The following is a 13,978-nucleotide window of genomic DNA, read 5'->3' as shown; positions in this document are numbered from 1 at the left end:
AAGCTTTGCTAAGGAAGGATCAGCATGGTTTCTGCTAAGGAATGTCTTGTCTTACTATTTCATATGCTACCAGTGCGGTGTGGTCTAGCTCCTGTATTTTGATCAGTACCAGTAATGTAAGAACTATGGTATCCTGTGAGACATGACATATGTGTGGGAATTTTTCTTGTCACTACTGCACCTTCCTGGGGAGAAAAGAGAAGTGGCTGAAATAAAAGGTGAAACTGAACTTCTGATGACTTCTAAACTTTGAACCATTAAATTAGCCTTTCTCAACCAGATGTTTTGGGCTACAGTGAGCATGTTGGCTGAGACTGATGGGAGTTGTAGTGCAAACGGACACCAGGCTGGAGAAGGCTGTCATAAGGTATAGTCTGTTTTCTGCAAACATCACATCTATAAACACTCATCTAGAATAAATATTCAGGTTTGTGTTTTTAAGAGGGGGATTTTAAAAGACTTGTGACTTGCAATAAAATCACTAGATGAACACTGAAGAATACACAGCAGTAATTTTATTAGTTTTTCTTTTCCTTATTTTGGGGTGGTGGTGGTAGCATAATGAAAAATATTTTCCTGGAGCTCATAGTTGTAGTATAAAATTAGTGCTCAGCTCTAGTGCTTCCTAATTAAACTGGAAAATCATCAAAAGACTTGCGTGTGAGACATCATCATATGGCTCCCGATAGCCAGAAGCTTATCTGGGCAATGACAAAGGGAATGGAAGGAATGCAGAAAACTGAATTTTATCTCTGCCATTAGATAGTGTTTGTAGTCCATCTGAAGAAGGGTGCATTGCAATAACAAAATTTGGCAAAAAGGTGCAATGGTCAGATTCAGCTCTTATAAGGGCCCGTTCATACGTAACATCTTTCAGGTCTATGACTATGTTTTAAGTATGGACCTAAAAATGTAGTGTGTAACACACGCACAGAAACCGCATGTATTAAACATATATACTTTTCAGGGATCCTTGATTGGCTGCAGCTCTGATCTAAGTATACATGTATGTGCAAACTTAATAGACGTCAGAGGTCAGTGGCGGAGTCTATGCTTTGCATATAGCAAGTCCCAGGTTAATTCCTTGGCATCTCCTGTTAAAGGATCTCCAGCTACAGTTCTAGAAGAGACCTTTGCTTGAGACCCTGGAGCGACACTGGCAGTCACAACAGACAGAGATGAGCCAATGGCTGACAGTATAAGGCAGCTTAATATGTTCCAGCCAGAGTTTGCCTGCAGTGTGTGAAATGGCCTTGAATGAGCAAAATGTGTGAGCCGTGTTTGGTTCGGGTGCAGTTAGTCAAAATCTACCAAACTTTGCCCTGGGTGTGGAAACATGATGCTTTTTTCCATGTGCTGATGCCTGTATTTTATTTCTATATAAACACAATAAAAGTGCATTCCCTTGGAATCGAGATTGAACCATAAATACCAAACACTTTCTTTGATGCAGTGATACCGTTTTGAGGCTGCCAGAGAGACATAAAAGATCTCAGTATATCTTAGTGTAAACATTTTGTGTGGTTCTGATGGAGAAAAGTGATATTTGTTTCTCCCCAAACCTGTTTTTTATTAGTTTTTACTTCGCTTGCATCCAAAATCCCAACATAGTCCACCGCACTGGAATGGAACAATAGCCTCTAGCCTAAATACTTACCTCTTGATTGCAAGATAAATTATACATGGGTAAAGAATGCTACTAATGTGAACAAGCACACACATCTATAAGCATATTCCTCATAACTTTAACCTTGAAATTGCAAAAATGCAAGATGGCGTCCCTGACAGTGATGTCAGCTTTCCTATTTTTTTTCTTTCAGATCTATAGTAACAGAGCTACAACTATGGGATATATGATCTTACCTTGTTAATGTTTGGCAATTATCCCAGCCAAAAACTTTACAAGTTGTTGCAGAGGACAGAATGTTGGACCAATGTCCGGGTGCTCATTCAGTTACAAGTAATCTCAAACAAAGTAGCCCATCTCTTAGCTTCAGTGTCAAATCAGAAGAATAGCAATTCACCCCACCAGGGATATTGCAAAGACAAGAAAGATAAAGGCCAAGATTGACTTCCAAAGTGGCTTAATTATGCACACATTAAAATGTAGGATATGTTGGTATGTGGCAGTGTGCAGTCACTTTTTGCCCCTGGCATTTGGTGATACAGTCTAAGTTTTTCTGACTAGAACAGCCTTTCCCATCCTGGTTCCTTCCAGGTGTTTGGACTACAATTCCCATCAGCCCCAGGTAACACAGTCATGCTCAGGGGCTCAATCCACGTGAGCAGTGCTTCTGTCAATCATAAATTGTTCCACACAGCTAATGGGGCTTGGGATATGATTCTTGAATAACACTCCTGCATGCTGGATGACAAGCCTTTTTTACAGCTGAAGGGAATCAGCAGTTTGTGAAACGACGTGGGATGGGGGTGCTGTTCAGGGCAGGCCAGACATCACACTGTGCATACACTAGTCTTCACAGGCCCCTAAAGGAGCTCTTTGGATCCTGGGCAAACATGTACTTTGCACATCAAAGGTGAAACATGAATGGTGGAAAATAATCTACAGCAGATGTTCCCAGTAATAAGAAACCCTTGCTTATAGGATTTGGGTTCCAGTACCAGTAGTCAAGAAGAAAGTATGTTGGTTAGTTATGGCTTTGGTGGAATCTGATAGCCGTCTAGATTAATTCCCTGAATTGTGCTTTCCAGCATCACTCTGTCCAGCCTTGATTCTACGGAGAGTGGTTAGTTGGTTGGTAGACATATCAGCACCTCACTTGGAAGATGACACACTACAAAGAGCAAGAATGAGACATGTTGTTAAGAACTTCTGCCGTTGTTAAGAATCTTTCATATGAAAACGTGCATTGCCAAAGGCTGTTGATGAAACGTGTTTGGAAACATTTGATTTTTTTCCTCCTCCTGTCTCAAACCCAATTGGTGCAAAAAAACCCACCCTGCTCTGTCAATAAAATCTATTGACAAGAATGAAGCTAAGGCTGGAAAGTAGATGGTCGCAGAAGAGCAGGCTATTGGTTAGCAGAGATCCTTGAAGAGGTTGGGGTGCGCTTTTCCCTCTCCCCTTTGGGGAAAAAGGTAATAAATAAGAGCTCAGGCTTTCCCCAGATTACCGTGTCACTTTCTTACCCATCTTCAATAAGTAACAGATTGTCTATTTGGGCATTAGGGATGATTGCTGGAAGATGTGATGCAGTGAGAGAGGCCAGGTTTTAAAGAACGCCCAAGGGCTGCAGAGATTGCTGTTGAGCAATTTGGAAGCCTTGCGGTCATTGCTAATTAGCAACATGTTGCCGAAAGACATGAGCATTAAGAATATAATGCCATGCAATGGAAGTATTCACCAATCACACCATCTTCCCTTTGAAGTTAGGACGTTTCCAGTCGTCCTGAGACATCTGGTGAAGAAAATATGGTCACACCAGGGAAGGAAGGGAACAAGGTCTATCTGAAAATGCGTTTAATAAAGCCAAGGCTGTATTGTAGCTCAGATGAGACCGGATCGTGACAGCTGTTACTGGATCTGTGATGCATAGAGGCCTGGTGGCAAAAATGCATCAGTTCGTATGATATCTGGGCGTCTTTTCTTCTGTCTTCGTAATTGCAGAGATGGTATCTGCATAAATCTTTTCCCTGGTGTACCTCTAGCAAAAGGAGTGGAGTTGGAGGATGGCAGACAGAGAAGCTCTAGGAGGAAGGGAGAGTTATCTGCATCTCTAACCACTGCAGTTGGCTTCCAGCCAAGTATACTGAACGACAGGACAGGAATGTTGGTGTTCATGTTGATTTATCTGTTTCTGTAGGATCCATATCATGGTGTTTCCACAACCATCCCTTTTTAAGGCAACAATCCCCAAACAGAGGGGCTGGAAGCCTGGGAGGTGGGTTTCTAAGTTACAGGCTGGTTAGGTTTAGGGTCTATCTAACAGAAGAAAACATCACCTGGGACCTTTTGTGTTCAGGCTATGACAGGCTTCCCACAGATGGTGCCCTCCAGATATTTTGGACTACAATTCCTAGCCAGCATGGTCCACAGTCAAGGATGATGCAAGTTGGAGTCCAAAAAATTTGGAAGGCACCAGCTTGGAGATGGCTGGGCTAGGACTTTGTCTACTGAACTAGCTAAGACTGCAGCTGCTCAGAGTCTCCTTTCAGCACAGAAGGGAACAGGGCGGGCAATTTTGACCCCTGCAATATACAGGCAGTATGAAGCCTTTGGATTGGCCATGCCTGGTATAAATATCAGGAGCTTGGTCTTTACCTTTTGCCTGGTCAACAGCCGTACCTTTCTGCTTGCTGTATCCTCCTACTCAAGCCCCCAATTCCAGCAGCAGGCAGTCAAGAACCTGGATTGGCAGCTCCCCCATGCCGCATCTGGATTTGGGGGGGAAACTGTTTCACTTCTAGGCCATGGAGGAGAACCCAAAACGTATCAATCCCAAACCAAAATAAAATGTCAGGATTGATTGGTTTCTTTAATTAAGCAATTGGAACCATTGCATTAGGACATCAGGAAGGTGGATAAAAGGAAGTATTTTCTGGAAACGGAAATTGTTATTTGAAGGCACCTTATTTGTGGCTGTCACTCAGCCTTCAGTCTTGGGGCTTCTTTTACTTGCCTGTTAACTTTGTTACCTTCAAATGCCGAAATTAACTGTGGGTTTCTCTGCAAAGCTGCCTGGAGCTCCATGCTGGAGAAGGCAGCAGTCGCTGGAGTGCAAAGGGATTTAAGCTCTACTGTGTATGACTCTCAGCCTCCCAAGTTATTAACACAATAATGAATTTCCAGGCTTGGCTTTGAGAGAAAAAATATCATTGTGGGCTGTCAAATTAATTGATCTTCCCAGCATCCCACATTTCTGTTTTCTGCCATGCACGGCTTGCTGATCTCGTTGAATCATTTCCCGAGTCAACTTGGTACCTTGTGGGAGACGCTGAAGCTTGTTATAGCTGTTCAGCACCATGCTGAACTCGTGAAATCAGGCTCAATTTAATCAGGGTGATAAGTTATAAGCTGGCCCGACGAAAGCGGTTGCCTTACCTGTTAGGTTAGTTGAAAGCATGCCAACGTCAAAATAGGTGCTTGGCATGGGCAGCAAGTGGTTAAATGTGATTGGCAAAGCACTACAAGTCAGTCAAAGGAATGGGCATTTTGTGACGGGCCACAGGTTGCCAGTATTAGCCTGGACTCAAACCGACCTGTGCATTGGGGCTAAGACTCCAGAGTGGGGGAAGAAGAGACAGTCTTGTCCTCCAAGGTGCCAACCTGACACCACACTGACCCAAACATAGCCAGCTGCTATATACCGAGGGAGACCATTGGTCAATCTAGCTCAGGATTGTCTACATAGACTAGCAGTGGCTCTTCAGGGTTTCAGACATGAAGTCGCTCCCAGCCCTCCCTGGAGATTGAACCTGGTCCTTCTGCATGCAGAGCAGATGCTCTACCACTGAGCAATGGCCCTGCTCCCAAACAAGTGCACTGGTTCCTCCTGGCTTGACCTTTCTATGACTCCTTCCAGGTCAGGCTGGGTCTTTGTTTACATAACACCCAGCCTGACTCTGGTCCCCAGTCCCGTTCCAGGTATTTCTGCTTGTCAACCTGTTTCTTCCTCCTTTACCTCTGCCTGGCAGTTGCTGTGTTTATTAGCAGGTGCTTCTGGCCGCTTCTTTACTCTCACCCTGTTACAGATGACCATCTTGGCACAGACCCTGCTCTCCGGTTGGGGCCAGATTAGACATAACGCAGGACTTTACTCTCTCACACTTGTAAAGACAAGCAGTGGGTGATGGCAAGGGGAGCAGCATAGTATTGCATTGTGCATGATTTTCATTACAAGGAGGAGAAAAGAGAGACTTGTGGTGGCACCAGCTCCATGTTGTAGACAGCATCTAGTTTGGGTTCAACGTTGCCCTTAGAGTGACCCTCCTGTGGGTCTTCCCAGCACTCCAGCCAACTTTGATCCCACTCTCCATCTCCCCACATGCTTGACTGCCTCTGCAGCCCAGTCCTGACACTCCTATCCAGGACTAGAACCAGGAACCCCCAGTTGTGTGCACAGCTGCCCTGGACTATATAATGGCTTCCTGTTCAAGCTGGGAATTTGCTGGGACAATGACAGTCTTTCCTGGTTCCATCTCTCAGTTAATTTTCTAGTGCAGTTCTTGGCTCGGTGATCTCCCCCACCCTAAACTTTGACTCGACAGTTCCTGACTCTCACCTCGGACAGTGTCTGGTCTTGGCAGGATGCAGCTGGGATGCACCTTGGGCACAGGCAGAGAAGGAGCAAAAGGGCAACAGAACTGGTGACAGACAGATAAGAGGCCAGGCATCAGACCAGGCGGACAAAGAACAAAGGGCCAGAGGCCACAGATGTGGTCATGGGCAGGTTGGAGGTCAAGCACTGAGTCAAGCCGAGGAGGATGAAAGGCCAATCTAAGTCAGGCAGGCGGAAGATTGAGCTCCAAGGCAGCAGTGGGGTTGGAGGGCCCAGGAAAAGATGTGAGATGAAAGGTAAGCAGAGGTCATGATCCGAGGAAATAGTCAGGGGGGAAAAGCAGAACAGGAGGCAGCGAGTTGCTTGGAGTGATGAGCTGGCTTGGCTGCTGCAAGTCTTTTATAGAGCCTAGTGAGCCTTGATTGGCTTGGAAAATCATCTGATTCTCTTCAGGGCTAGAACTGCAGCCCCAAGGGGACCCTTTCCCCTAAGCCTAGGGGCCTAGAATATAGCCAGCTTGGCCTTCAGAGGAGCCACAGGGTTGCTGACACAAGAGGTGAGGGACTGGAAATTGGCTGGTGGAGGCCCTGGACTGAGACACACACACATGCACCCCAGTGCCTTGCAGCCAGTTCATTGCCTGGACCTCCCAGAGGGAGCAATCAATATCATCTTGGATTCCCCCTTTTTTGCCTCTTTCTCTGTTGTTTGCAGACCTGAATCCTCTGCTTGGCGCCTCTGACTGTGCATGCGAGTGACTAAGCACATGCTGCTGTCCTTGTTGCTTAATTTATATTAAGGTTCTGCCTAAGGGCCCTAGGCTGAGATGAAATAAGAACATAGAAGAGCGAAGATGACTAAACCTAGGGTGAAGGACCAATGAGACTTGCTGTCGACCTTGTACATTGCTTTAAAAACCCAAATCTTTACGCTTTGGAGATGGACAGCCAAAGGCGCCTTGCTTTCATTGTTTTTCTTTTTTTCTTTGAGACAACTTTTTCATACAGTTACCTGTCCAATCAACATACTTAAGTGTCAGTGGATTCCCTAAGGCAAGATTAGTCCCTGGAGCCTGTTGCCTTCTGCCCACTCTGTTCCATTTTTGTAAGGACACTTACAATACTCAAAACAACAGCTAAATGGATTAATCATACCTGCTATTCTTCTGCATGGCTGGGAAACTGCTCACCCATCATGAGTAAGACACTGATGAGTCTATCCCCATTCCCAGCCCATCTCCCCACGTCACCCCTTCATTACGCTCACCCCCACAGTCTCTTTCAAAGAGAGGAGTCTGTTGCATGAAACAAGGGGACTGATTTCTAGCTGGCAGCCAGTGAGTCCCGAGGTCTTCATCAACCCACCTGCATGGTGAATCACCTGGAAGGTCCTCCAGTTGAGGTTGCCACCCTCACTTTTTCTTTTCTTTTTTTAACTACTCAGAAGGAGGTCAAGAAGAGGGGGGGGATCAGGAGAACGATGGCATCATGCATCAAAATGCACAGATGAGGTTGTTCTGGTTGGGAAGCACTAGGGCTTGCACACTCCCAGATCAGTTCAGGACCACTGGACCGTATCACAGTGATAGAGCACAAATCTATTCAGGGGGGCAGCCCTAAAGTTTAATTAGGGTTTTAAAACCCAATTAAACATGTGGTCGGGAGGAGGTGGGGGAAGGAGGAGACCCTGCATTCAATCCTGCTGGGTGTGGCTTTGCCAGCGCATTCCCTGTGGGGAATGTGCTGGTGAAGCAGACCCCTGCAGAGAGCAGGACTGAGCCCTTGCTCCCCAGCTAATGAGTGGAGAGTCCAATCGTGCTGGGTGCTGCTTTTGCCAGGGCATTCCCTGCAGGTGAGTGATTGCAAAGCAGACCTTGTGGAGGCAGCCTGCCTCTCCTTCCCCTGCCACCCAACTCTCTCACCTTTTGACAGCCCCGGATCACTCCAGGTGGCCTAACTTGACTTGAGGCGATTTGAGGCCATTGCAACCTGACCTGGGCCGGTTTGGTTCAGGATCTGGACTTGGGCCAGATCCACTGCACAGCCCTAGTAAGAAGTTTTTCAACACTCCTAAAATATCATCACAAACTAAGAAAGCTATACAACAGAATTAGCCAGAGGAGTAAGACCCCGTTCCTTAAACCAGACCTTGCAACCTCTGAATATGCTGCCTACACATTTTAAAAAGATCATTCTATTATTATTCCCCATCTCTGGGGTCTGATAAAGGGGCTCGATATAAGAAATATTATGTTCTCAATGTGATTTTATGTTATCATCAATGAATGCTGGCCTTGTCAAGCTACAATAGAGACTTTGTAATTAGAGGCCGTTTGTCTCTGATCACAGGATGCTCTGGGTGAACCAAAAGAACATCATGCTCTGCCTATGAGCTTCTGTGGTATATTGATGGCCTCTGTGGAAAGCAGAGTATGGAACTAGTTCCTTGGAGAAGGGGCCATAACACAGTGGTAGAACATCTGCTTTGCATGCTGAAGGTCTCTTGTTTAGTCCTCTGCATCTCCAGTTCGAAGTATCAGGAAGGTGGGGATGGGGAGGACCACTTCTGGAAACAACAATAAGCCATTGCCAGTCAGGGCAGACAGTCCTGGGTGAGACTGACAAACAGCCTGATCTGGTGTAAGGTAGCTTCTTGTGTGCTTAGAATCATAGAATAGTAGTTAGAAGGGCCCCATAAGGCCATCAAGTCCAACCCCCTGCTCAATGCAGGAATCCAAATTAAAGCATCCCTGACAGGTGGCTGTCCAGCTGTCTCTTGAACGCCTCCAGTGTTGCAGAGCCCACCACAGGTCAGGTTTGGGCAAAGAGAGCAAGAGCAAGGTCTAGGTGGAGGCAGGGCACAATGGACAGCTCCATGCTGGCCTCAGGCTAGTAGCTGTGTAAGAGCAGAACTCATAAGAACATAAGAAGAGCCTGCTGGATCAGGCCAGTGGCCCATCTAGTCCAGCATCCTGTTCTCACAGTGGCCAACCAGGTGCCTGGGGGAAGCCCGCAAGCAGGACCCGAGTGCAAGAACACTCTCCCCTCCTGAGGCTTCCGGCAACTGGTTTTCAGAAGCATGCTCCCTCTGACTAGGGTGGCACAGCACAGCCATCACGGCTAGTAGCCATTGATAGCCCTGTCCTCCATGAATTTGTCTAATCTTCTTTTAAAGCCGTCCAAGCTGGTGGCCATTACTGCATCTTGTGGGAGCAAATTCCATAGTTTAACTATGCGCTGAGTAAAGAAGTACTTCCTTTTGTCTGTCCTGAATCTTCCAACATTCAGCTTCTTTGAATGTCCACGAGTTCTAGTATTATGAGAGAGGGAGAAGAACTTTTCTCTATCCACTTTCTCAATGCCATGCATAATTTTATACACTTCTATCATGTCTCCTCTGACCCGCCTTTTCTCTAAACTAAAAAGCCCCAAATGCTGCAACCTTTCCTCGTAAGGGAGTCGCTCCATCCCCTTGATCATTCTGGTTGCCCTCAAATGTTGTTTCAGCAGCAGTCAAATTCAGACTGATCCTGAAATAGTAGCTGTAAATCTATCAAAAGCTTGATCTGCCTATACATTTAAGGCAGTATCATCCCACTTTAAATGGTCATGGCTTCTCCCAAAGAATTCTGGAACTGTCGTTTATTAAAGGTGCAGAGAGTTGCTAGCAGAACCCAGTTCCCTGGGAAGAGGGATTGATTGTTAAACCACTCTGTAGTTCTGTGAGGGGAACAGGGGTCTCCTAAAAACTCTTAGCACCTTTAACGCACGACAGTTCCCAGGATTCTTTGGGGAAAGCCATTGTGATGGAAGGAGAGGCTCAGAATAGCCTCCTTACTCCCTTCCTTGCACAACTGGCTTGAAAGGTAGATCAGCTGTGCTTCTCAGTTTATCCTGTAGAGCTCCCACCACTTCCTACACCCCTTTTTCCCAGACAGGAAGAATCTGGGGGGGCCCAATTTAGTACCAAGAACCTGGAGATCCCAGGGCAGTGCACCCTGCACTTCCCAGCCAAACTCTTCCGTAATCTGCTGTGAGGGCTAAAGCGGCACCCAACCCTCCCTCTATGTTTTAGAGTGTTTTTGTTCACCACCTTGGGCTCCTTCTGGGAGGAAGGGTGGGATAGAAATTTAATAAATAAATATCACTCCCAGCAAACTGAAGAGTCTGCTTTTCTTTAGCACCCCAAAATCCTCTTACCTGGTAGCAGGGATTCCCACATGGCCTAGACAAGTGGGGTGTCTGAATACCCTGAGGGGTTGGCACCCGGGCTTGATTTCCGGTGATATAACCTTTACTAACAACAAGGCAAAAGGGAAGGAACTGGAGGAAGCAGAAGCAATTAAAAGGAGCTCTGTAGCTCGAGTTGCTGCTTACAAAACAGGCTTTTGCTCTTGTAAAGCGGTGTGGGTGTTGATGCCAGCTTTCTGATAGTTGGTGAGAGACAAAGGGTGCACATCTCAGCCCACCTTTTAAGGATTTTTCCTCTCATGTGGGGCACCTGGCTCCCTTGGACCAATTAAAGCCCAAATCACGTGCTGCAGCAGGTTTTGGGAGGAGGAAGGGGATCCCAGACAGAGGAAACGGCCATGTCCCTGTCAGATAGGATCCGTCCTCAATTTGTGGATTCCAGCGGTGCATACATGCTGGGCTGCCCAGCTGAAATGGAGGGGCAACACAGCAGATTTTTGTCCCAGCCATGTTGGTTTAAAGTGGTGTGACACTGTTTTAAAAGGATAGTGCATATGGGGCTTGCCTTTGCAATTGTCAGCTCCAACAGAGCGAGGGAAGCGGTGGCTTTGCTAGGGCTTTGGATCTGAAGCCAGAGGAGCCCCCACACCCTCCTCGGGGTGGAGAGGTGCTGGTGCACTGGGATCCTCTCGGGCCAATGTTTCTGGCTGAGTAGAGACAGGCGGGATGGGTCCTGAAGGTAATTCCCTTTCCCACTCCAGATCCCCAACCTCATATCTCCAAGGTGGCAAGTCTGACCCCAAGGTCTTGGCAGCCTCATGACCAAGAACCCTACACGAGCCACGCCTCAGGTTTACCCGGGAAGGAAAAAGCCTGCCTCACATCTGTCCCGTTCTTGATTGGGCTGTGATGGAGCAACAGGTGCAAGTGCGAGCTTTCGTTGCGCAGTTGTGTCATGGCTGGGTGTCGTTCTCTGAGTTTTGACAGTCGCTTGGCATATGAGAGCTGGTTCACCTCTCCTCTGCTTTTAGGGTGGGAAGCTGCGGCCTCCCATCCAAAAGGCAAAGGGTGGTTCTGGGATAGTAAATAAGAAGCACAAAGAGAGTGTAGTTGGCATAAATCTTGTTTTGTATTTCCTATTGCTCTTCACCTCTCGCACCCAGATATTCAGTTTCCTTTCAGGACCTGTCGGCTGGCTTTTCCTTCTCGCCCCACCGTGAAAGAGCAGCTTATTTCATTGGGTTCCCTAGAAGTCATCTGACAGTTGCCCATTCCCTATTCATATTGTCCCTCGTTAATTCCCTTTATATATCAAGCCAGTGACAAAGGGTCGGAGGTCTTGGCAAGAGGCAATTAAAGAACCAGCCGGCCACTCTTAGCTTACAAGGAGAATATTGTAGGCAAGAGGAATGAAGCTAGAGATGCAGGTTATTGCACTAAAAAGCTTCTTTCCTTTGATTGATGGGTGGCAAAGCATCCTTATTAGAGCTGCCTTGTTAAGTTGTCCCATGGCGGGAGGGGGCGGGGAAGGACTGTGCAAAGTGATGTCACAGAGGCATCAAAACCTGCCAGTTGCTAAGAAGAAGGGGGGGCAGAACAATAGACAGGACTCCAGAGAACCACCTCATAGGTATTGCCAGCCCTATCTGCATCATGTGGGCCAATTTGTCTTGTTTTGTGTTTTTTAATACTTCTATCATTTTAAATGAACACCCCCTAATTATAGTCATTTACTAGCTACCTGGGGACATGATATTTGAGCAAGGCCTAATGCTTAGGAGAGAGTGATCAGTGAGGCATAATTCAATTGGGGGTTTTTGATAATGATATCACCACCCAGGGGAGCAACATTTTGAGTAATTATACCTCTTCTCAGAACCCTCCTCTGTTAGAGTTGGAGAACTAACCTGCTTCTCTCTCTCTCTCTCTCTCTCTCTCTCTCTCTCTCTCTCTCTCTCTCTCTCTCTCTCTCTCTAGGGGAAGCCTTTGGAAAGATAAATAAAGGTTTAGGTAGCTTTAAACGCCTGTTCCTTACAGCTGAATAGTGTTTCAGAATGTTTAACACAAGCAATGGCACCTTTCAGTATCTGGAATGTTTGCCTAGGTTTGTTTCCTTGTTTTATTAGCTTGACGCTCTTTAACTGCTACACCTCACCGGTTCATCTCTCTTTGGGACATAGTCAGACAAGGCCCTGCTATGTCATGGATTCCTCTCTGCTGATTGGCTCCCTATTAGCTCCACTCTGCAAAGGCAACCTGTGTGGGAAGGATGTTGTCTGGCTGCAGTTCGAAGTATTAAGGCAGGGTTTTTCCTCGTGTGGGTCACTCAGGTTAGATGGGGCGGGAGGTGGAATTCCAACTGCATATTAAATTTTGTCTCTGCCTGGGTTTGGACCTTTCTGTCCTGACCTATGGTTGCAAAACTGTGGACCAAACCAAATTCTCCTCCATTCATAGTAAGCACCATCAGGATCTAAGCCATGAATGGGGGACCTGTGTACTTCCAGGTGTTGCTGTACTACAACTCCCTTCATCCCTGACCATTGGCAATGCTGGCTGGGGCTGATGGGAGCTGGGATCCAACCATGTCTGGAGGGACACAGGATCCCCATCTAAGCAAAATCATGTCCTTTTTACTGACCATGCGCTTACCCTCATCATACCATTTGACCCAGACTTTTGGAATTCAGTACATCATTACCCCACCTTCATTTTCAGTGTGACGTGGCTGTGATTTTTTAAATACAAGATCTTGTATGTGCACTTGCAAAACTTGAAAAGAGGATTGCGCGCCTTGTCTTTTGCTTTATGCATCAGCTTTGTATCCTAGGCGGCCCTTTCTGTGAAGAAGCTGGTTGTCTGTTTCCAGAGACCGCTGCGCATGGACAGTCAGCTCCTGACATTTAGAAAAATCTTAGCATCTGAAGCAAGAGGCAGAAACCAAAGGATTTTCCTGCTAAAAGGTCAAAGCTGTGGGTTTGTGGGGGTTTGTGTTTTGTAAAAAAGGAAGAATGTTTTAACATTGGTTTGTTGGTCTGTGACAAGATCTAAGCCTGCTAAAGTGGAGATTAGAAAACAGAGACCAAGATAGGGCAATCGAAATGGCCAGCAGCAGGAAATTGGTGAAGAAAACGCAACAAGGGGGTTGGTTTGAAAATGGAAATGGGCTGCCTTCAAGTCGATCCCGACTTATGGCGACCCTATGAATAGGGATTTCATGGTGAGCGGTATTCAGAGGAGGTTTATCACTGCCTCCCTCTGAGGCTAGTCCTCCCCAGCTGCCTAGGGCCTGCTCAGCTTGCCACAGCTGCACAAGCCAGCCCCTTCCTTGTCTGCAACTGCCAGCTGGGGGGCAACTGGGCTCCTTGGGACTCTGCAGCTTGCCCACGGCCAGGCTCTTCTCCCCACTGTGCTATACCAGCCCTATGGTTGTTTTGAAAAGGGTGAACATTTTATATAGTGCACCAAGTAATTCTCCTGAGCAAATCCCACATTATCTGTCTAGGCTTGTTTGATGCCATCCCAGCTAGTGGCTATCACCACAACCTT

The 13,978-nt window shown here is 46.7% G+C and overlaps 1 protein-coding gene across 6 annotated transcripts in view; it reads left to right on the top strand.

Annotated features, from left to right (window-relative positions):
* MAD1L1 (mitotic arrest deficient 1 like 1) overlaps window positions 1-13,978 on the top strand; it is a 604,081-nt gene that overhangs the window by 583,139 nt on the left and 6,964 nt on the right. For 5 of the 6 annotated variants that reach the window (XM_061599461.1, XM_061599455.1, XM_061599456.1 and 2 more), the window contains one exon: window positions 13,260-13,392. The exons of the other annotated variant lie outside the window; for it this stretch is intronic. In XM_061599461.1, the coding sequence (XP_061455445.1) occupies window positions 13,260-13,392 (133 nt within the window). The remainder of the gene's footprint in view (window positions 1-13,259; window positions 13,393-13,978) is intronic. 6 annotated transcript variants of the gene reach the window in all.

This window comes from Rhineura floridana, chromosome 17 (assembly GCF_030035675.1).
Source record: "Rhineura floridana isolate rRhiFlo1 chromosome 17, rRhiFlo1.hap2, whole genome shotgun sequence".
Taxonomy (NCBI): Eukaryota; Metazoa; Chordata; class Lepidosauria; order Squamata; family Rhineuridae; genus Rhineura; species Rhineura floridana.
This window is presented reverse-complemented; position numbering and strand designations above follow the sequence as displayed.